The sequence below is a fragment of the Notothenia rossii genome, assembly GCF_949606895.1.
Source record: "Notothenia rossii genome assembly, chromosome: 3".
Lineage (NCBI taxonomy): Eukaryota > Metazoa > Chordata > Actinopteri > Perciformes > Nototheniidae > Notothenia > Notothenia rossii.
Genome location: NC_136901.1, coordinates 57,601,323 through 57,624,935, shown reverse-complemented (window position 1 = coordinate 57,624,935; position 23,613 = coordinate 57,601,323). Strand labels below are relative to the sequence as shown.

The 23,613-nt window shown below is 41.6% G+C and overlaps 2 protein-coding genes and 1 long non-coding RNA gene across 5 annotated transcripts in view; 2 read left to right on the top strand and 1 right to left on the bottom strand.

Moving 5' to 3' along the window:
* The first annotated feature begins 5,524 nt into the window (after positions 1–5,524).
* Positions 5,525–6,022, top strand: LOC307034212. The gene is made up of 2 exons (XR_013806819.1): positions 5,525–5,798; positions 5,887–6,022. It is a non-coding gene; the product is annotated as an uncharacterized lncRNA (long non-coding RNA).
* Positions 6,023–7,403: 1,381 nt separating this feature from the next.
* On the top strand, positions 7,404–22,052 carry hvcn1 (hydrogen voltage-gated channel 1). 3 transcript variants are annotated; one of them, XM_079670989.1, is made up of 6 exons: positions 7,404–8,651; positions 9,323–9,524; positions 11,391–11,495; positions 11,564–11,795; positions 18,177–18,289; positions 19,097–22,052. In XM_079670989.1, exons 2-6 carry the CDS (start codon positions 9,348–9,350, stop codon positions 19,151–19,153), a joined length of 684 nt encoding a protein of 227 aa, XP_079527115.1. In that variant the 5' UTR covers positions 7,404–8,651; positions 9,323–9,347; the 3' UTR covers positions 19,154–22,052. The 3 variants fall into 3 exon arrangements, with proteins under 3 accessions (XP_079527115.1, XP_079527114.1, XP_079527113.1); XM_079670988.1 differs by having other exon boundaries at positions 9,301–9,524; XM_079670987.1 differs by lacking the exon at positions 7,404–8,651 and having other exon boundaries at positions 8,660–9,524.
* LOC307032984 (tectonic-1-like) overlaps positions 22,035–23,613 on the bottom strand; it is a 14,223-nt gene continuing 12,644 nt past the window's right edge. Inside the window, exons 7-10 of the mRNA XM_079671253.1 lie at positions 23,291–23,561; positions 23,059–23,212; positions 22,411–22,542; positions 22,035–22,329 (exon numbers count right to left, since the gene is read on the bottom strand). Of these exons, the coding sequence (XP_079527379.1) occupies positions 22,183–22,329; positions 22,411–22,542; positions 23,059–23,212; positions 23,291–23,561 (704 nt within the window). The 3' untranslated portion in view covers positions 22,035–22,182. The remainder of the gene's footprint in view (positions 22,330–22,410; positions 22,543–23,058; positions 23,213–23,290; positions 23,562–23,613) is intronic.

The following is a 23,613-nucleotide window of genomic DNA, read 5'->3' as shown; positions in this document are numbered from 1 at the left end:
TGTTTAAGAGATCACATTTAATCTTCCTGTTTTGTTGCACTGTAGTAGTTGTTACATTTACTTTTATTAGGTTATTATGTATGACACCTCTATTAGGTTTACCTTAAATTGTCCTTGGGCAGACACACACACCGTTAATATTGGGTATTTTATTGGGTTCGGGATTCCTATGGATGACTGCCTAGGAGAGAGCGCAGAGAAGCGTGTAAGACTGCGACTCTGCCTCCTGGTCTCAACTCCAGTTTGTCATGGATTAAGTCCACAAAGCCCTGAAATGTTTGCCGAAATGAGATTTGCACCTTCCAAAGTAGGATGAATGCCGTCTCTCTTAATCAGACCAGGTTTTCCCCAGAAGGCTGTCCAATTATTTACGAAGCCCACATTGTTTGCTGGGCACCACCAAGACAACCAGCGCTGAAAAGATGACATGCGGCTATACATATCATCATTGATCAGATTGGGGAGGGGACCAGAGAAGCTTACGGTGTCCGACATTGTTTTAGCATAACTACACACCGACGCCACATTAAGTTTGGTGCATTCTGATTGGCGTAAACGAACATCATTACCACCGACGTGAATAACAATCCTACTGTATTTACGTTTATTTTTAGCCAGCAGTTTAAGATGCACCTCAACGTCGCCCGCTCTGGCCCCCGGAATGCATGTGACTGTGGAGGCTTCGGTCTCTAAATTCACGTGTCTCATAATAGAGCTACCAATAACCAGAGTTGGCTTCTCACCGGGTGTCTCGCTGAGTGGGGAATATCTGTTAGATACGTGAACGGGTTGGTGGGGACCTGCGGGTTTCGCGTTATGCCCCTTCTGAACAGTCACCCAATCTCCCTGCTGCTCGTGAGTTGCCGGGGGACGGCTAAGAGGAGCTACCTTTTGCCGGTCCGCACCGGCTAACATGGGCTTTACTGTAGCTGAGTTCTTTTCTAAGATGCGGAGCCGGGCTTCTATGGCTATGATTGCCGCCTCCAACCTAACAACTATACTACATTTAACACATGTAACGGTACCAGAAAAGGAGGTAGGGAAGTAACCAAACATGAGATAGTTAGAGCAGGAAATAGCACCTGAGGGTGGGGAAAGAGCCATGGCTCGCTATCAAGCAAAAGTAGCTACCGTTAGCAAACCCGAAAAGAGTGTAGGCAACTGTGGAGTTACAGTCCCTAAGAGAAGGAGAGTTGTGAGTGCTTAAGCTGTAGTAACGTGTGATTACAACGTCAGGCAGTTGCCGTGATCAAGAGTTTTAAAACGATCGATTAAGTTAAGATAATAAGCTATCAGCAACAGATCAGGCACACGGGATACCCGGAGATGTCAACAACAACAACCGGAAGTTACAACATGCTCACCGCAATAGCGGTCCGTGTGACAAAAACGAGTTGCTAAAACAAAACACGTTAGTGTACCTTGTTAGCTAATGTTAGCTAGCTGACATTAACGTTAAACATTGCACTCATATTACTCACTGAAACCTTGTAAAGCCGGTCCCGCATGCTGGCTCTAACAGAACCGACTAACTCCCCTTTCGTACAGCTCTCAACATGCCCAGACTTGTAGTGATTTTCACCTCGTTTTATACTTTTTCGCCTCATTCTGAAAGAAACAGGTGACATTTGCTAACGTGACGGCCATCTTTGTGATGGTGACGCGTATTGTGCGAGACCAGAGACCTGTAGTTCACTGAGCGGTTTCACACAAAAAAATGTGTAACTTCACAGTTTTACGACACATTTTTATTTTTTTGACTTGCAAAATGTTCTTTTAATTTGACAAACATCATATGTGTCATTCGTGGCACAATTCAAACGGGATCGAAAGATGACTTTTCTCTCTCCATTGACTTCAATGTATAATTTTCCGCTTCCGGGGTCCCATGGGTCGGAAGTCGATGGGCGACTAATTTTTTTTATATCAAATTAATTGATATATATATATATATTAGCTGTTGTTAGAAATTAAAATCAATGTTTTAATGGGGAAATGTAGTTTAAACATGCCGTCAGTTTTAATGCTCTTTTATACTGAAAAAACAGAAATTCTTGTGCACAAGCAGTTAAGCTTTTATTCTGAAAATCCTTCATCTACGGTTAGCATTTAGCATGTGGCTAATATACGATTTCCTAAAGAGGTGAATTTAGTAGCGAAATGATATGGAGTGGTGCAAACCGAAGCCTACTGATTTAACACTACAACTATAGATGTCGAGATACTACCATGCTGAATATTAAATGAAGGTAAAGTTTATTTGAATACATTATTGTTTACAGACGAGAGTAGCATGTGACAACATCCGGAATGACCGGAAACCAAACGAGCCGAGAAGTATTTTTTAGAGTATTGATTACAGCGTTTAGAATGTGTTAAATGAAAAACCATGAAAGAGAATATGAGGAGAAAAGGCGTGTTAAGCATATATTGAATGTGAAAAGAACCAATCCTCTGTTTAAATGCAACAACGGACATTGGAGACGAGGCGAGCCGGCAGGCGGGGAGGAGCCAGCAGAGGATATATAACAGCACCGTAGGAGAGATCCACTCTCTTCTCTTCCCTAACGAGGAGCGGATCACAGCTGTTTGTCTGACTGAACAATATCATGCTTGTGACCAACCCGCGCTTTTTTAAATTAAAGTACCCAATTGAACTTTCACAGAGACTCCATTTAGTCTCCTTTTAAAGCTTCTCTCCTGGACGGGAGAATAACGAACACAGTTTACACTGTACACTTTACGAATATCATGTTTTTTTATGGACAACTTTACCATTCAATCTCGTCCAACTGATATTGCTGATGTCACTCCTCGGCTCTTGGTAGTTCAAGCATTTATCAAACCTGGCAACTCTGGGCTTCCTGGCAGCTGTCAATCAAAGTCCAGTGGCTCCGCCCCAAAGTGTAAGAAACTTTTCACGCGCGTGCAGACAGACTCTGCGAGCGAGTGAGGCTGACACTCCCGCGAGCAAGCAAGAGGGCTGTCTGCGCGCGAGGGTCATTTAATGCGCGTGTAAAAGCACATTTTCCGCTCGTGAGTAGCTTGTTTTGCGCGCTAGAATATTGACCCAAATCTGACTCCATAGAGTATGGCGTTATATTTGTGCCTCTATCCTGAGCACGCAATGAAACATGTTGAGCCTAGAAAATGCGATTGAGCGCACACTTGAACATTTTTGAGCACAGAGAAATATATTTTCTTTCATAAAACTCCTGCTCCCTGCGCAAGCAGACCGCTGCACGCGCTCTCTCTCCCCCGCTCGCTCGACCTCTCCACCCTGTGCGCGCTCAGCTTCGCCTGTGCTCGCTCAAGTTGTCTCAGCGTTACAAATGTGCCACAAAACCAACCAATCGGAGAACTCGAGAAGGTCAATTCTGATTGGCTGGTCGTCTCCAATCATATCTTCTATCTGAGATGAGAGAGGGATTTTCGGTTGCCATATCAGGCTGTTGACGTTCTTATTACACATCCGTCGTTGACATTACAGGACATGACAGACTCGAATGAAGAGAATAGCATGCCACAGTGTCAGGTGAGTTATACATTTCTAGTTTTCTGATATCACGTTATTGTGCAATGCCTGAGTTTGCTAGCCGGCAACATAGCTATAGGGGTAGTTTAAGCAAACAGCTAACAAACCATAGCCTACATGTACGTCATGATCCCTTCTGAGGTATTGATTACTTGCTGTAACAGGGTTCCCGCGGGGTCTTAAAAAGTCTTAAAAAGTCTTAAATGTGAAAATATGAATTTAAGGCCTTAAAAAGGTCTTAAATATGACCAAAAAAATAAGAAAGGTCTTAAATATGATTTAGAAGGTCTTAAAAATGATCGGATTTGAAAGGTACTTCTGTGTTGAGATCGCGTCTAAATGTGTTTTGGGGGAAATGTCCGGGCTGCAAAGTAACCAGTACGGTAATAGCCTTTCAGTTCCCTCCAACAATTTGTATTGAATTAAATCAACATGGAACCAGTAATCACTAACTTTGTTTCCCCCGGCCCCTTATTGGAGAACACCCAGCTAATAACCTAGCAACCAAGCTTCAGCCAGCGGCAGTCAGAAACTCATGTATCTTCGAATCTACTTACAAATTAATATGGGGAAGTGTCAGTTCAACCGTATTTGGTTGGAAAACATCTAATTTAGTGCTTGGTTGAAACCAGTGGAGGGGAACATGTTTGAAGCCCGCTGCACCTTTTGCAAATAAAATGTGTCTGTTTTGCTAATGTAGCATTAGCTAGTGGAGCGTGAGCCACTGCAGCAGCTCCCGCAACAACACCGGGGGAACCTCCGGGCGACGTTTGGGTCTACAACGTCAACTCTAAAAGCGGAGGTGCTGTAGACGCTAAATACCGTAGTTAAACACCAATCATACAACAGCAACGATGAAATAGTGTAGCCAAGGCAGCAGAGCTCTGAATATAGTTTCTCTCTCTCTATCTCTCGCTCTCTCTCTCTCACACACACACTAGGGCTGCTCGATTATGGCAATAATCACGATTATGTTGGTCAATAATCAATATCATGATTATTAAATACGATTATTCATTGACTTTGAAAACTTCCATTTATTGAACTTTAAAACAAATAATAATTTGAACAGTATCTTTTTAACTGTTGATTACCCTGAACGTATAATTAAACGGAAAAACCAATACAAAAATAAATGATACATTTAAATAAATAATATCAAAATAATAAATACCAATAAACAAGATCAACAAATATTTTGGAGCGCACTTCCACAAGCTACTAAACATATATAAATATGATAAACAAATTAGACTAAAATTAATTAGATCAAATATGTTGTAGTGCACTGTCACAACCTCGCAAAGCAAAATAATCGTTTTTTTCGATTATGTTGTTTTCGTAATTGTGGCAGGCCAAAATCGTAATTGCGATTAAAATACGATTAATTGCACAGCCCTAACACACACACATACTCTAGATGTGTGTGAGGACACAGTTTTGTGTACTGTTATGCTGTTATGTTCAGTCATTGTTCTTATGTTGAACATGAACACATTTACTTTGTAAGTAATTATGGGACGTATTTCTTCTTTCATAGCAATTTTCCTTCATACTTTATTGCTGTGAAATAGGTCTTAAATTCTATTCAAAGCGGTCTTAAAAAGTCTTAAATTTGAGTTGGCGAAACCTTCAGGAACCCTGTGTAAGCATTAGAGTTGGCAGAATGACAAACATGTTTCTCTCTCTATCACAATTTTGGTTTGACCAGAACCTGGACCAACTTCTGTTTCCTGTTCTACAATGGGCATAAAGCTTGCGTTAATTTTCAACCGGACAACTAAACAGATTAGGCTAGGACCGGATAAAGTTAGCAACACACGTTAACCATGAACAGCCTATTAATCCGTTCTCTTAATGTTTATTCCATCCAACGTTGTAGAATTAGAGAGAAAGGGCTTCTTAACGTGCTTTTATCCGGTTTGGAGGGAGTTAAATATAACATTGGGGCGTGTGATTGTAGTGGGTGGAGGTGGTGAAATGAGGATATCCATTTTGGAGTTCAAGCTAGCATAATATAGTTAACGTTACACGCTAATAAGGAAGAGAGCTATTTTTGTGATACATTGCTATTGATATGGATTTAGAGTGGATATTTGAGACAAGTAAACAAAAACGTAATTTATGGGTGAGTGTTTTTAGCAGAGTCATATTATGTCCTTGTGATTCTGTTGATTATTACCTCTCTGTATTATGTTGCAGCTCAGCTGATTTTGGATTGATGGCAAAGGGAGAGGGACTTAAGTGAGAGTGAAAACACAAGGTAAGTTTCAAATAGGTCAGCAATTTCCCATCCTATAGGTTGCTAGATGTATCTAACCCTTTCTCCTGTCTTTGTCTCCCTCTCTCAGCACAAGAACCCCAGGGGGATTCAATGGAGCCTGAAGACCTGCAATGAGACCCTCACCCTGAGCCTGAGTCTCAACTCCCAGAGTTTTGCAAGCCTCTCCCTGTTCCTTATTTTTGATTAAAAAGACATTAAGCTTCCCAATGGTGTGGTCTTCGTTTTGTGAAAAATATGATTACCTCACATATTTTGTTGCTGTTGTTGTCTTTTGTGATAGTTAAAAGGCTCCTGCTGACTTGAGCCAGCCATTCTTTCCTCCTCTCTGTGTCAGTGGGGAAGCCGTACATGTGTACTCCTTTCTATGAGTGATTGGAGCATCCCCCAGCAGCACAGCAAACTATGAGGGAGACTATATGCCAGGACAACACAGAGGAAAAGGCACAGACAAACTGCACGCATGCTATTCAATGTTTATTGAATTCCATTTATTTACATGGATGTTCCTAAAACAACACATTTAACATCATCATGCTGTTGCTGCTTGTGCTTTGACTCACTGTGCTGTCAGTTGACAATCATTGATAGGCACCTGTCGGTCTCCTGTCCTTTCTCAAAGTCATAAAGATTACATTAGTCATTTAGATGACTTATGTCCTCAATTACCAGGGGATTAGTGAAAACACCATGAATTAAAGAAATGGTAGAAATGATTCTAATCAGAATCTTTGAAACCTTCCTTCCTTCCCTCCCTCTAAATATATCAATAAGGATGTGATGTTCTTGACTCATACAAGTTTAAGAAGATAATATTTGTTTTAAAGAATTAAAAGCAATAAACAACAGCAACAGGCTCTGTAACCAAGGCAACGTTAGCCTAACATGTATGTTAACAGGTAAGATAGCTGTTCACACTATCCATGTATATTTTCTACTTTTTGTAATGCTATGTTATTTCTATTTAAGATGTTTACATTTTCGATTGTTTAATTCTAGTCTTTTAACTGTCTAATGTACAATGCCTTGTCTTTTGCTGCTGCAGCGTAAACATTTCCCCAATTGGTATCAATAAAGTACTTCTTATTTTTGTCTTAATCCTCAAATATGAACACATTTTACTTTTTTTTTAAAACAAAACACATTGATGTAACTACATACACATATCGATATGTTGTATACATATTGCAAATCATAACCTTTATTGACCAATAACTACCAAAAATTGCATTTCTATCCTGTTATCAATGCATTCAAATCGTGATTCAAATGGCCCGCCACAAACTTCCGGGAACTTTCTGAGTCTCTCTGAACCACGTGACAATCAAGCATTTTGGACTTCCGCTGTCGCAACTCTTCTCTCTACATGGTGCTGGACCAGCCAATCAGAATTGACCTTCTCGAGTTCTCCGATTTGTTGGTTTCGTGGCACATTTGTAACGCTGTGACAAATTGAGCAAGCAGGCAGGCAAAGCTGAGCGCGCACAGGGTGGAGAGGTCGAGCGAGCGAGGGAGAGAGAGCGCGTGCAGCGGTCTGCTTGCGCACGTTGCAGGAGTTTTATGAGAGAAAATATATTTCTCTGTGCTCAAAAATGTCCAAGTGTGCGCTCAATCGCATTTTCTAGGCTAAACATGTTTCATTGCGTGCTCAGGATAGAGGCACAAATATAACGCCATAATAGAGCCCCTCCTCCAACACACACGAACGCGCATATGACCAATGAGGGCACGAGATAAATTTGTGCAAGGATGGAAGGCTGACAGGCAGGTAGGCCATCCAGTTATTTTAGCCGGGTCGGCTAAAATGATTGGTCGTGCTTTTTACAGTACTACGGCTTACACAGATGACATTTTTGTATGTTTTTTTGTCAAAGTATTTAAGATATTCATTGCTATCGGGATGTTAAGAGCATTCCATGGAATATAACAAAACGTGTATCTCGAGCCGGTTTCTCAAACTTACCTAGCCCACCTTTAATGTGGCCGACCCTCCGCCCGAATGCGCAAACGGAGGGGGAGGGTACGGTGTGGTTTGGGATTGGGACTGAGAAACATGTTTGTGCTATGACGTACACATCTAATGTTTGAACCCTTATAAGATGGTTTTCTCTTGTTAATAAGTCACAGTGTTTCCTATGAAACGTGAGTGAACTAACCCTCGTCTGGCACAATATAAATCACCAAAACTGTTGGTGACAAATCTGTTTTTCCATCCATTTGCAAGATGGTCATTAGTTATGTTTTAGATACACAGCAGCACAAAGAATGTAGCCAAATTCAATATTGGTCAAATACACTCAAAACTATTTGATACAGGCAAATAATCCCTACAATAAACAAAACTGGCTTTAACAAATACTGAAGGCATGTGATTACTTTTGTCTCAAATTGCTAAAAAAAAACTGAGTATGTTATCTCACAGCAAACTCCAGCCAAAAATCATTACATTTGATTATGGTTGCTATGCAAACATGAACTCTAATTTCCCTCAAATACAGTTTCAGAATCATGAGAGGAACTGACCTTAATTCGGCACACATTTAACCTTCCAAAAGTATTTATAGGGAGGTCTTCTTAAAAATGAAATAGCAAAGGGGGGCATTTGAAATGTAATTCTTGTTGTTATGAGTGTTTTGTAGTGTATGCTATGCAGGGTTTTATAAAATAAAAGGTGTTCTTGAGTAATGTTCAGTACGGCTCCACATTAACAAGCAGTTGGCAGGGCGATGTTTCTGTGGAAGGAGGGGGCGGTGCGGAGTTTCTGCTGGAAGTCCACAGAGTTCTGAGTGAGAGGAACCGTGTGCTACAGCTACAGGACACAGTGTGGACAAAGAGGTAAGACCTCAGTTAGTGTACAAAGTAACGACTTCAGCTCGCGCTAAATATTTCCCTCGTGCGCATTGTTTACGCTTCTGTCGGTAAAAACGCTGAATCTGCAGAAACGCGTAAACGGATGTGTTCATCACGAGATCTCCTGCTGTCCCCCAGCTCCGGGACAGCTCCAACACAGGGACAGGTTATACAGCCATAACATGTTGGAGTGTCTTCTGAGGGCTAAAACAAAAGTTGTTTCTGTGGACAGTGAAATTGACCGAATCAATCCGTTTATACCAATTGTCCAAAGCAGATGGGTTATGATTGCATTAAACTCCAGACTTTTGTGTGTGTGTGTGTGTGTGTGTGTGTGTGTGTGTGTGTGTGTGGGGGGGGGGGTTAAGAAGCTTCCCCTTCAAACCTCACCAGATGGTTTGCTTTCTCAACAGCATGTTGCAAACCTAAAAGAGAAGTAGACTCAGATTGTCTAACTTATGGAGAAATCTGCTCACAGGCTGACAGTGTTTGGCTGTCTCTGACTGACCTGCATTCCTCTGCAACTATTCTATATTTTGCTTTGCTTTTGAGCTGCACAGCCAACCAGAGAGCTTTCCTGAAATATCGACAAAAGTTATAAGAGGAACGGCTGCTGATTAATTTGATTTGAAAGCTCTCTCCATTGTGCCTCTGAGCTGGGCCCGGTCCACTCCCTCCACCATGGCTCGGTACCTGAGCTACTTCACGGCTGTTGGGGATGAGCTTCAGGTCGCTGGGGAGGAGGAGGAGGAGCTGCAGGCGGCCAGCGAGGAGCTGAGCCCGACCACCGGGATGTTCCCCACCACGCTCTCCTTCAGACAGTCCCTGCAGAGGCTCTACAGCTCCGACCGCTTCCAGGTAGGCCTGAACACTCTCAATGCATCTGTTGCTAGGGCAACATCAAGTCACTGATGTGGGCCCGGCAGTGGTTCAGTCAGTAGGGGCTTGGACTGGGAGCCGTAGGGTTGCTGGTTCAAGTCCCAGAACAGAACTAAAGTATGGAGTGTGGACTGCTACTTGGAGAGGTCCCAGTTCACCTCCTTGGCCCTGCCGTGGTGCCCTTGAGCAAGGCACCGGACAAACATTGACACGTATATCAGAAGCTGGAAGCAGACAATATTTGGCAGTTCAACTTCTTTTTAGCATCCTCTCACATTGTAAGACTCATGACAGACTGCTTTTCAAAGAACACATTTGCCTCAGCAAAATCAAAGATATAACTTTTATTCCACACGATCTTCTTGTCAAACCTGTCGCCTACATTACCCACAAGGCAACAGTGACTGCCGACAATAGTGGGTTGATCTTTCTGATAGGTCTTAAACTGGTTCAGAAATGTAATCAAGGGGAGAATATTTTATGTCAGCCTTTGAAATCATGTGTCCAAAGAAGAACACGACATCAGACAGGCCGCCACACTGCCTGCTTTTAAATCGCTTCTTAAAACCCACCTCTTCTCCTTAGCGTATTAACATCTTTTAGAGCGTTGCTTTTATTGCTTTTAAATTGTCTATTGTTTTTACTTGTACTTGTTTTATGGTGTGTGAGCTGAGCTGTGTGAGTTTTTGTATGTTTTGTTTTGTTTATTTGCCTGTACAGCACTTTGGTCTGGAGGTTTAAAGTGCTATATAAATAAAGCTGTATTGTATTGTAACACAATAGCTGTTATGGGGTTCCACAAGAGAGCTGTCTAGGTCCGTTATTGTTTTCATTATACATGCTGCCACTTAGTGACCTCATCAGAAAACACAATGTATGCTTTCACAGCTATGCGGATGATGCACAACTGTATATATCCGGAGAACCAAATCACACTGCATTGCACAGTAGTAGTAGTAGTAGTAGTAGTAGTAGTAGTAGTAGTAGTAGTAGTAGTAGTAGTAGTAGTAACTTCCTAAAGCTGAATGAGGACAACTGAGATCCTGCTAGTCGGCCCACAAGCAAAAAGGGAAATGCTGGTTAATAATCTGGGGAGATTTACTCCCAGGATCAAACCGGAGGTCACAAGTCTGTTGTATTAGATTCAGATCTAAGCTTCAGCTCACACATTAGCAACATGATAACAACATTTTTTCTTTCACCTTAGAAACATTGCTAAAGTAAGACCATTCATAAATCCGAAAGACACTGAGAAGCTAATACCTGCCTTCGCCTCGAGCCGGATAGACTACTGTAATGCACTTTTCACTGACCTCCCGAAAAAAACTACTGCCAGACTCCAAAACTCTGCAGATCAGCTGCTAACAAGAATTAAGAAGAGTGAACCCATCAGTCCAGTTTAAGCCGCTCTGCCATGGCTTCCTGTTTACTTTAGGATTTATTTTAAGCTCCTCCTCCTGACATATAAAGCCCTTAATGGGCAAACACCAAGCTACATCGCTAACTCCATGGTCAGCTACAAGCCGTCAAGAACACTGCGATCCTCTGCTGCTTTGTTAGAGCTTCCCAGAAACCGCAGGAAAATTGGTGATTCAGCCTTCATTAATTATGTTCATTTATTAAGTCTTATTTGTACAAATGAGCAGAGGCTCTCTTCTTTTTATCTCCACATGTGGTCACTTTCCAAACGTTAGTCTTATACCCAACCGGCGCTGAATCATGTGACATCACTTGTGATTGTGTCTCCCTTTGTGTATTTGTTTCACACATGCAGTAGGAAACACAGAGCTTGATGTGTACAATGTGTTGAGGCACCTTGTACTGATGGTCTGACTTGGCTTCCAGGTGGTGGTGGTGTGTTTGGTCATCCTGGATGCCATCTTTGTTCTGGCCGAGCTGCTGATAGATCTGTCCGTGATCAAGTTGGAACATGGCCACCTTGCTCCAGAGGTGAGAGATAGATTGCTCCACATTTAGTGTTTTTGTATAAAACCTGTTTCTGACCCAGTTGTTTGCAGGTGTTCCACTACCTGAGCCTGGCTCTGCTCACGTTCTTCATGGTGGAGCTGTTCGGGAAGCTGTTTGCTTACCGTCTGGAGTTCTTCCAGCACAAATTTGAGGTGTTTGATGGTTTGGTGGTGACGGTTTCCTTCATATTGGACATTGTGTTCATCTTCCATGAAGACGCCTTTGATGGGACGGGTCTCCTCATCCTTCTGCGACTCTGGAGGGTGGCCAGAATCGTCAACGGTCAGTCACACTCTGCCTGGAAGTTATTTCATTTTGGGGAAGATGCATTGCACCTGAGGGTCTCTGTAGCACGACTGGAAAGGCTGGACGGGCTTTGACCCTTACTAGAACATATTTGTAGTCCATATTGTAAAGCTCTGAATATAGTTATCAGTTATCAGCTGGCTCAAGTTTTGTGCCCCCAATGGTGAAATACTCATCAATCAATCAATCAATCAATGTTTATTTATATAGCCCAATATCACAAATGTTACATTTGTCTCAGTGGACTTCACAGTTTGTACAGAATATCAGTATGACAATACGACACCCTCTGTCCTTAGACCCTCACATCGTACAAGGAAAAACTTCCAGAGAAAACCCACAGTTTAAAGGGAAAAATGGGAGAAACCTCAGGGAGAGCAACAGAGGAGGGATCCCTCTCCCAGGACGGACAGACGTGCAATAGATGCCGTGTGTAAATTGAAAAGATAATAAATTTGCAACATAGGTAGTCCAAATGTTTGGAAATGCATGTGTGTATAATAGGAAGATGAATCCATGAGTATATCCATCCAGGACTTATGATCCAGGACCACAGCCACGACTCAAGATCCAGGACTCGCAATCCATGACACAGGACCGCAGGATCATCCATGACTCCGGATCCCGGCGTATATAGACACCAAAAAGAAAGAAATTTGGGGAAGCTGGGTTAATCGGAACATGAGAGTACACAGGTATAGACAGAGAGAAGGAAGAAGTAAGATGTCCCCCGACAAACTAAGCCTATATCAGCAAAACTAGGGGCTGAATCTAATCAGCCCTAACTATAAGCTTTATCAAAGAGGAAGGTCTTAAGCGCACTCTTAAAAACGGATAGGGTGTCTGCCGTCCGAACACAAACTGGAAGCTGATTCCACAAAAGTGGAGCTTGATAAGAAAAGGCTCTGGCTCCCATTGTACTTTTAGAGACTCTAGGAACAACCAACAACCCTGCATTCTTGGAACGCAATGCCCTAGTAGGACAATAGGGTATAATGAGTTCTTTAAGGTAAGATGGCGCCTGCCCATTAAGGGCTTTGTAGGCGAGAAGAAGAATTTTAAATTCTATCCTGTGTTCTATAGGGAGCCAGTGTAAGGCAGCCAGAACAGGAGTAATGTGGTTCCTTTTCCTAACTCTGGTTAGTACACGAGCTGCAGCATTTTGAATCAGCTGAAGCGACTTGACTGACTTCTTGGTACACCCTGATAATAAGGAGTTACAATAATCCAGCCTTGAAGTAACAAATGCATGGACTAGTTTCTCTGCATCGTTTTGAGGCAAGATATGCCTGATTTTTGCAATGTTACGTAGATGGAAGTAGGCGGTCCTTGAAATTGATTTTATGTGGGCGTTAAAGGATAAATCCTGATCAAATATAACACCAAGATTCCTTACAGTCTCACTGGAGGCCAAATTAATGCCATCCATAGTTAATATATCTTTAGATAATTTGTTTCGTAGATTCTTCGGGCCAAGTACAATAACTTCAGTTTTGGTCGTGTTTAACATCAAAAAATGTAAGGTCATCCACGTTTTTAAGTCCTTGAGGCAGTCTTGAATTTTATTTAGATGATTAATTTCATCAGGCTTGATTGATAAATATAGTTGAGTATCATCCGCATAACAATGAAAGTTTACAGAATGATTCCTTATAATATTGCCTAACGGAAGCATATATAGGGTGAACAAAATAGGTCCAAGCACTGAGCCCTGTGGCACTCCATGGCTAACTTTGGTTTGCATGGAAGATTCATCGTTGACACGTACAAACTGAGAGCGTTCAGATAGATAGGACCTAAACCAGCCTAATGCAGTTCCCTGTATGCCAACTAAGTGCTCTAGTCTTTGCAATAGGATATCATGGTCGATAGTATCAAATGCAGCACTAAGATCGAGCAAGACAAGAATAGAGACAAGTCCCTTGTCAGAGGCTATTAGAATGTCATTTGTGACTTTAACCAGAGCTGTCTCTGTGCTATGTTGTGTTCTAAAGCCAGACTGAAAATCTTCAAATAAATCATAGTTTTTTAAGTAATCACACAGCTGTTTTGCGACTGCTTTCTCAAGAATCTTTGAGAGGAACGGAAGATTAGAAATAGGTCTATAGTTGGCTAAAACCTCTGGATCGAGGTTGTGCTTTTTAAGAAGCGGTTTTATCACTGCTACTTTGAATGATTGTGGAACATAGCCTGATAATAAAGACATATTCATAATATTTAATAAAGAAGTGCTAATTAATGGAAAAACTTCTTTTAACAGCTTAGTTGGAATCGGGTCTAAGATACACGTTGATGGTTTAGAAGAGAGAATCATTGAATTTAATTGTTCAAGGTTTATGGCTGAAAAGCATTCTAGTTTACTATCTCGTGTAATATTAGAACTTACGTTTCCGGGAGCTGTTGATAACACTATACTGGTTAAAGGCAAGAGGTCATTAATTTTGTTTCTAAGAGTAACAATTTTATCGTTAAAAAAGCACATAAAATCATTACTACTGAGTGCTATGGGAATAGAAGGCTCAGTCGAGCTGTGGCTCTCTCTCAGCCTGGCTACAGTGCTGAAAAGAAATCTTGCATTATTCTTATTCTCATCTATTAATGAAGAGTAGTAGGCTGCTCTCGCTTTACGCAGTGCTTTCTTATATTCATTGAGTGTAATATGCCAAATTAAACGAGATTCTTCAAGTTTAGTGGAACGCCATATCCTTTCAAGTTGTCTCGACTTTTGCTTTATTTTGCGGGTTTCGGCATTATGCCATGGAGCTAATCTATGTTGTTTTATTTTCTTCTTTTTCAAAGGAGCAACAGAGTCTAATTTTATTCGCAGCGCATCTGTAGCACTATCAACAACATGATCAATTTGGGGTGGTGTACATTTTTTATAAGTTTCCTCCCCTACATGCAGATATGCTATCGAGTTAAGTATTGGTGGAATCTCTTCCTTAAATTTGGCTATAGCACTAACAGATAGGTTTCTGCTGCAGGAGCTTTTGGCTAATGCTTTGTAGTCTAGTAACAGTACTTCAAAAGTTACTAAGAAATGGTCGGATAAAGCAGGATTATGCGGTTCGACTAATAGTTGCTCAATTTCAATACCATAAGTCAGAACAAGGTCAAGAGTGTGATTATAGCAGTGGGTTGGTTTATTTACACTCTGACAGAAACCAACAGAATCTAATATAGAGTTAAATGCAACAGTAAGGCTATTTTTATCATCGTCAACATGAATATTAAAGTCACCTACGATAATTACTTTATCTGTTTTAAGTACCAAAGCTGATAAAAACTCAGAGAATTCTGATAAGAATTCTGAATAAGGACCTGGTGCACGGTACACTGTAACAAATAAGATTGGCTGCAAAGTTTTCCAGGTCGGATGCGTAAGACTGAAAATGAGGCTTTCAAAGGAGGTATAATTTAATTTTTGTTTAGTATTGATAAGTAAACTTGAGTCAAAGATTGCTGCAACTCCACCTCCTCGGCCCGTGCCTCGGGCAATATGAGTATTGATATGGCTGGGTGGAGTGGCCTCATTTATGCTGACATATTCTTCATGTCTCAACCAAGTTTCAGTGAGACAGCATATATCAATAATATAATCTGATATTAAATCATTTACCAGTATTGCTTTAGATGCTAGAGATCTTATGTTTAAGAGACCACATTTAATCTTCCTGTTTTGTTGCACTGTAGTAGTTGTTACATTTACTTTTATTAGGTTATTATGTATGAAACCTCTATTAGGTTTTACCTTAAATTGTCCTTGGGCAGACACACACACCGTTAATATTGGGTATTTTATTGGGTTCGGGATTCCTATGGATGACTGCCTAGGAGAGAGCGCAGAGAAGCGTGTAAGACTGCGACTCTGCCTCCTGGTCTCGACTCCAGTTTGTCATGGATTAAGTCCACAGAGCCCTGAAATGTTTGCCGAAATGAGATTTGCACCTTCCAAAGTAGGATGAATGCCGTCTCTCTTAATCAGACCAGGTTTTCCCCAGAAGGCTGTCCAATTATTCACGAAGCCCACATTGTTTGCTGGGCACCACCCTACTCTCATTCATGTAAGCCGTACACACCTGCACAGGAACAACCTGCACACACACACACACACACACACACACACACACAGACACACACACACACACACACACACACACACACACACACACACACACACACACACACACACACACACACACACACACACACACACACACACACACACACACACACACACACACACACACACACACACACGTAATGCTTTTCCAAAGTGATCCTAACTACTTCATCTTTGTTTGGGAGAAGCAAAGTCAAGTCTGTCCCCTTACTCATAGTGATCAGTGCAGTGTGCAGTGACGGCGACCTTGTCAAATATGAGAAACAGCCCCTTTATACGCAGTTAACATCCAGGTAGGCAGACTACTGGCTGGTTAATTGGACAATTATTTTGGCCCAGGGCCCCCTAGCGGGTTCATCTGGCAAATCTTTGGATCTGAGCAAAGTCGGCCATGTCTGATACATTAAAATTCTTCTTATTTTATAAATAAACTATTGTATACACGTAAATTACCCATAAAAACATATTTGATTAATTTTCTAAATAGATCTTTGGTGAAATCGAATAAAGAGGGTGAATTAGAACAGTACTTAGTGGATATACATACTTTTTTATATCTTAATAATAATACATATATATTGTGATATATACAGTGGAGGAAATAAATATTTGATCCCTTGCACATGTTGTAAGTTTGCCCAATTACAAATAAATGAACAGTCTGTATTTTTAGAGATCCTCTCGAAACCCTTCAGGTTTTGAGGCTGATGCTTGGCCTCTGGAAGCTTCAGCTCCCTCCACAGATGTTCTATGTGATTAAGGTCTGGAGACTGGCTAGGCCCCTCCCTCACCTAAATGTGCTTCTTCTTTAGTCACTCCTGTGTTGCCTTGGCTGTATGTTCAGGGTCATTGTCCTGCTGGAAGACCTATCCATGACGCATTTTCAGTGTCCTGGCTGAGGGAGGGAGGCTATCGGCCAAAATGTTACGCTACATGACCCCGTACATCCTGTCCTCGATGCAGGGAAGTCCTCCTGTCCCCTTAGCAGAGAAACCCCCCAAAGCAGAATGTTTCCACCTCCATGCTTGACGGATGGTGTTCTGGGGTTATAGTCAGAATCTGTCTTCCTCCAAACACGGCACGTCGAGTCGATGCCAAAGATCTCGAAGGTCTCATCTGACCACACCACCTTCTCCCAAGCCTTCTCTGAATCCTTCAGAGGTTCATTGTGAAACTTCAGACGGGCCTTTCATGTTCTTTTTGAGCAGGGTGCCTTCAGGCGCTGCAGGGTTTGGTCCATTATGGTGTAGTGTATTACTAATAGCTTTCTTGGTGACTGTGCTCCCAGCTGCCTTGAGATCATTAACAAGTTCCTCCGTGTAGTTATTGGTTGATCCCTCACCTTTCTCCTGATCATCAATACCCCACGGGGCCAGATGTTGTGTGGAGTCCCAGACCGAGGGCGACTGATGCTCATGCTGTCTTTCTTCTATTCCTGAATAATGGCACCAACAGTTGTCTCCTCCTCACCGAGCTGCTCTCTGAATGTCTTGTAGCCAATCCCAGCCTTGTACAGGTCTACAGTCTGGTCCCTGAGGTCCTGAGACAGCTCTTTAGTCTTGCCCATGGTGGAGAGGATGGAATCTGATTGGTTGATTCTGTGGACAGGTGTCTTTTATACAGGTATCAAGTTGATATGAGGGGCACTTTCCTTAAGGACATGGAGTTATGTAACCGGTCTATGGGAGCCAGAATTCTTGTTGGTTGAAAGGGGATCCAATACTTATTTCCCACAGTTGAATGCAAATAAATGTGTATCTTTTATATAATGTCAAATCTGGATTTTCTTTTGGATATTCTTACTCTCATTGTTAAAATAAACATTACAAATATCAGCTAGGGATCAAATACTTATTTCCTCCACTGTACATGTTATATAAATATTTGTATTCTTATTTATTTGATCTTTTATAAGACATTTTACTTTGTTAATATAAATATCTTTATTTTATACTTTTATTGCATATTTTAATTTAATTTCTTTACACATATTTTCAACAGTATGTATCTATGTTAATTGTAAAATGAAGCAACTGTCATAAAACCCAATTTCACTTATAAAGTATTCTGTTCTAAAACCTGTTGTCCCTCTCCTCTCCCCCACAATCCTTCACCTGATTTCAGTTGTACAGCTTCCTTTTGGATTGCAGTGAAAATGTGCATGTGAAAAGAAGAAGAGCATAAGAATCACATGTAGATGGCTGTGTGTGTGTGTGTGTGTGTGTGTGTTGCAGGTATCCTGGTGTCAGTGAAGACTCGTGCTCACCAAAAGCTGCACAAGCTGAAGGAGAGCTACGACCACCTGGTGCAGAGAGTCACCGAGCTGCAGGAGCGCAGCGACACGCTGGTGAGTCCAGGCCTGCTGCATCATTTACAACTGAAAGGTTCTGAATTACCACAGGGACAATTTGAGGACACTGAGACATTTTGAAGTCATTTGACAACCTAAGGGGGATATAAAACCATACAGTATAAAACTTAAACATGGATAATATTTCATCATCTCATCTGCTTTATACTCAAAATCTTAAGTTTGACCGAATATAATAATGGCTTCAGAGTTTTAATTCAGATAATTAGCTTTTTTAAATAAAGAATTACATCAAGTTTTATTCTTGTAGTGTCGTCATTCGTAGGGACATAGCACTAAGGCAACAATGCTAGAACTAGCTCTGTCTCAGTTCACATATTCTGTACTTACATTTGCTATTGTAAAGGTAAGCGTTGGGTTGCAAAAGTATGTTCCAATGGTCAGTATAGCAACATGCAGTGCATTATGAGTATCCAGATGGTCTTCTCGTCACATTTAAAAATGTGAATGTGGAAAGCTGGACACTTCTCACACTCAAATGTCTCCAACGTAATGGAAGTTACGCAACCAGCCGTGGTTGTGGTATCACTGACTATACTGATGTTGAAAATAAGCTTTGAGGGTTAGTTGAGCAGTTTGTAAGGATTTGCTAAAGCGAAATATCGTTGCTACTTAGCTAGCTAACGTAGAGCTACAATTATCACTACCAGTAAGGGCAAGGCAGCATTGTGCGAATTGAGACAACACCATCAGAGGGAAATGAAACGCTGCGTAATTGTTCAGTTATCTTTAAGGTCCAACAGCAGACTGACTCACCTCTCTGTCTGTTTCCTTCTCGCTTAGGGTCAGGAGAACCGGAGACTCCAAGCCCTGCTGAAGAAGCACAGCATCGACTACTAACTCAGGGAGATACAGTGGGGCAAAAAAGTATTTAGTCAGCCACCAATTGTGCAAGTTCTCCCACTTAAAAAGATGAGAGAGGCCTGTAATTTTCATCCTAGGTATACCTCAACTATGAGAGACAAAATGAGAAAAAAAAAATCCAGAAAATCACATTGTCTGATTTTTAAAGAATTTATTTGCAAATTATGGTGGAAAATAAGTATTTGGTCAATAACAAAAGTTCATCTCAATACTCTGTTATATACCCTTTGTTGGCAATGACAGAGGTCAAACGTTTTCTGTAAGTCTTCACAAGGTTTTCACACACTGTTGCTGGTATTTTGGCCCATTCCTCCATGCAGATCTCCTCTAGAGCAGTGATGTTTTGGGGCTGTCGCTGGGCAACACGGACTTTCAACTCCCTCCCTCCAAAGATTTTCTATGAGGTTGAGATCTGGAGACTAGCTAGGCCACTTCAGGACCTTGAAATGCTTCTTACGAAGCCACTCCTTCGTTGCCCGGGCGGTGTGTTTGGGATCATTGTCATGCTGAAAGACGCAGCCACGTTTCATCTTCAATGCCCTTGCTGATGGAAGGAGGTTGTCACTCAAAATCTCACGATACATGGCCCCATTCATTCTTTCCTTTAGACGGATCAGTCGTCCTGGTCCCTTTGCAGAAAAACCGCCCCAAAGCATGATGTTTCCACCCCCATGTTTCACAGGAGCTATGGTGTTCTTTGGATGCAACTCAGCATTCTTTCTCCTCCAAACACGTCTAGTTGAGTTTTTACCAAAAAGTTCTATTTTGGTTTCATCTGACCATATTTTACTGGCTTAAGCAGGGGCACACGCCTGGCACTGCAGGATTTGAGTCCCTGGCGGCGTAGTGTGTTACTGATGGTAGCCTTTTTTACTTTGGTCCCAGCTCTCTGCAGGTCATTGACTAGGTCCCCCGTGTGGTTCTGGGATTTTTGCTCACCGTTCTTGTGATCATTTTGACCCCACGGGGTGAAATCTTGCGTGGAGCCCCAGATCGAGGGAGATTATCAGTAGTTTTGTATGTCTTCCATTTTCTAATAATTGCTCCCACAGTTGATTTCTTCACACCAAGCTGCTTACCTATTGCAGATTCAGTCTTCCCAGGCTGGTGCAGGTCTACAATTTTGTTTCTGGTGTCCTTTGACACCTCTTTGGTCTTGGCCATAGTGGAGTTTGGAGTGTGACTGTTTGAGGTTGTGGACAGGTGTCTTTTATACCAGGGGTGGGGAACCTTTTTCCTCTCAAGGGCCATTTCAATTTTTACAACATCCTTCGAGGGCCGTACAAATGATTGAACTCAACGTTTGCTTAAAAACTAAAATCACAGCCCATTCATTTCGCCTTTCTTTCATTCTATCCATGTGGACATGATTTAGGGGGGTGGGGTCTAACCTCATCTAGTGGGGTTTGGGGGCATGCACCACCAGGAAGAGTTTTTAAATGTTGAAGTTAAAAGCATCAATCTGGTGCACTTTGAGAGCAACATGAAGAGATCTATGGATACATCTCTCAACACCTATATGAAACAGAACTGTAAGCAGATTTTTTTCTTTATGGATATTTTACAAATCACTTCCCTTTTAAACTGTTTCTTGTTTATTAATAACAACTTTTTTTTACTGTCATATTAGTATTGTATACCTGTTTACTTTATTCTCTTATTTTTCTATAACTATATTGATCATATAAAGATGTGCCTTTACCTCACTGGTTGGAGAAAAAGCTTCTTATATTCGTTAGCATAGCTAGCTAACCAGATGCTAATAACAACAAAGTTATTGACTGTATGATCAGTATGACAGATGAACAGATCGCCACTGGGCTTTCAACTAAAGACACAGCCACGCAAAAACTGCAGCATGTGTACAGCTCCTTATGGGTATTGCAATTTGTGAAGTCCCGGCCCGGAGCCGCGTTCTGGTGCTCTCCGTTAGAACTACACCCCTGTCAGACGAGACATATACCACGTGATGACACGTTAGGCTCGTGTTGTGTTCAAGGACCCTGACCTTGGCCAGGAAAAACAGGCACTCGCTTGTTTAATTATTTTGCGGTCTAGATTTCTTGAATTGTTTTCTTTTTTGCATGTGTTTATAAATTACCTCGAGGGCCGTACCAAATGGTCTCGCTGGCCGTATACGGCCCGGAAGCCGGAGGTTCCCCACCCCTGTTTTATATTGATAACGAGTTCAAACAGGTACCATTAATACAGTTAACAAGTGGAGGACAGAGGAGGCTCTTAAAGAAGAAGTTACAGGTCTGTGAGAGCCAGAAATCTTGTTTGTTTGTAGGTGACCAAATACTTATTTTACCGAGGAATTGACCAATTAATTCATTAAAAATTCTACAATGTGATTTCCTGGATTTGTTCCCCCCATTCTGTCTCTCATAGTTGAAGTGTACCTAGGATGAAAATTACAGGCCTCTCATCTTTTTAAGTGGGAGAACTTGCACAATTGGTGGCTGACTAAATACTTTTTTGCCCCATTGTACATGTTGTGGAGCTACTGTCCAATGTCTCTATATTACATCACTTTCTGCACTTTTTCATACCATACATTCTATGATACATTCTCATCTGTTATTGTATTACCTGAAGGGAAATGATCTATTTTAATATCTTTTTTCAGAAGATGCATATCCAGGATTCTTGTCATTATAGTGATGGAAACCAGTACAAAGTATGGTGACTAATGAATGTCAGATATGTTATTGCATCACTCCAGGAAGCTACAAGGCCTTCAATTCCCAGGCAACATCTGAAACATTCCTTACACTGATGATGTTAAACTGACTGTGAATCTGCTCAAGGGGCATTAATAATGACTGTATGCTGTATAAAAACACATGCCAATAAATGAAGTGATTTCCTTTTATTAATTTGTTAAATTATCTTTTTACAAACATACTATATACATTATTCACATAATATACAGGAACACAGTCATCATGTAAACAGTGCCTGTTGACAGAAGGGAAGAAGTGTTTGGAAAAGGAAAGAGGAAGTCACACAAAAGGGAAGAAGAAGTCAAAAGGCAGTTTGGCGTCGATGGTGGGCGTGGCTCTGTAACCAGGAAGGGCAGCAGCAGAGACTGGTATGAAGGCCACGGAGCTGCTGATGCTCAGGGTGCTGCTGCCTGCTGACAACACTTCCTGTGGGGGAATACAGTCAGACACAGGAGATAACCATTGCATATCCTGCCAGTATTATTAGTATATTAAGGGACATCTTACCAAACTGGTGGTATTGGTTTGGATTATTTCTTTGATGCTCACAATCTGAGCTTGGGGGTTCACCAAGGATCCATACTGGGTCCATTCAACTTCTAAATGAAGTGACAATGGGATGCTGCAACTCTGTGCTTCCTGAAAAACACAAACACTGTTGGATTATGGTTCCTCAACATAAAGAATATACTTATTTCTGTCTTGATCAACATACATTTTAGAAAGTATAATGCTGTTGGATTCAACCATCATGAAATAGCTGAGGCCAGTAATCTAGCCAACGTGGTTTGACACAATTAGGAAAATAAATGACTTTTTTGTCAACATTTTATATCCAGGAGGAAAATCCAGAATTTCTAATTCCAAGAAGAAAAAAAAAGCTCACACTCGACCAGCAAATAGTAGAGATAAGTCCTACAGGTGTTCAATCAACCACTTCTGACAATCAGTATGTGGAAATAAAACTAGTTTAAAAAAAAAATATATATATAATAATATAATACAAAAATAATGTAGAAAATCCCAGGCATACTCTGACAAAAACAGCATTGCAATTAATGTCATTATATTATAGGCTTATAGAATATTGGAGTTTATTTCTCTGATTTAGCTCACACTTCTCCAATCAGATTCAGGATTTGACCTGAGACTCACCCCAGGATTGAGGTTGTTCTTGATTGGCAGCCAGTCCATAGGAGAGTCTAACAGGGAGTTTCCAAAGGAGGCCACATGCTGGGGGGGGTTCGGCCCCCTCAGGACATCCAGCAGCAGCTGCTGGACCAGAGAGCAGTTGGCAGCATCCTCCAGTCTGCAGGGAGAGGACAGTCAGCATCACATATACAGCACCAAGACATCAGGAAGTATCTGTGTGCTGAGTGTGTCCTGCCTTAACGTGCAGCCGGAGACAGAGTCCACAGCGAAGAGGACGGGGGCGCGCTGCTGGGGCCCCCGCAGACAGTCCTGCTGCTCCGCACTGAGCAGGAGGGACAGAGTGTCTCTGGGGTCCAGGCTCCCAACAATCCCTGTGAGCACCACTGTTAAGGACCAATCAAACACTGTCAACACAGAACAGAATGAATATGGTTTAAGGTGAGGGAGATCCAGCGTCCAGTAGGTATGCGGTGAAATAAAAATTCTCCTGCAGACTATAATGCGTTAGGAAAAACAATGATATACAAGAAGATAATCATGCCAAAGGAAGAGACTGGA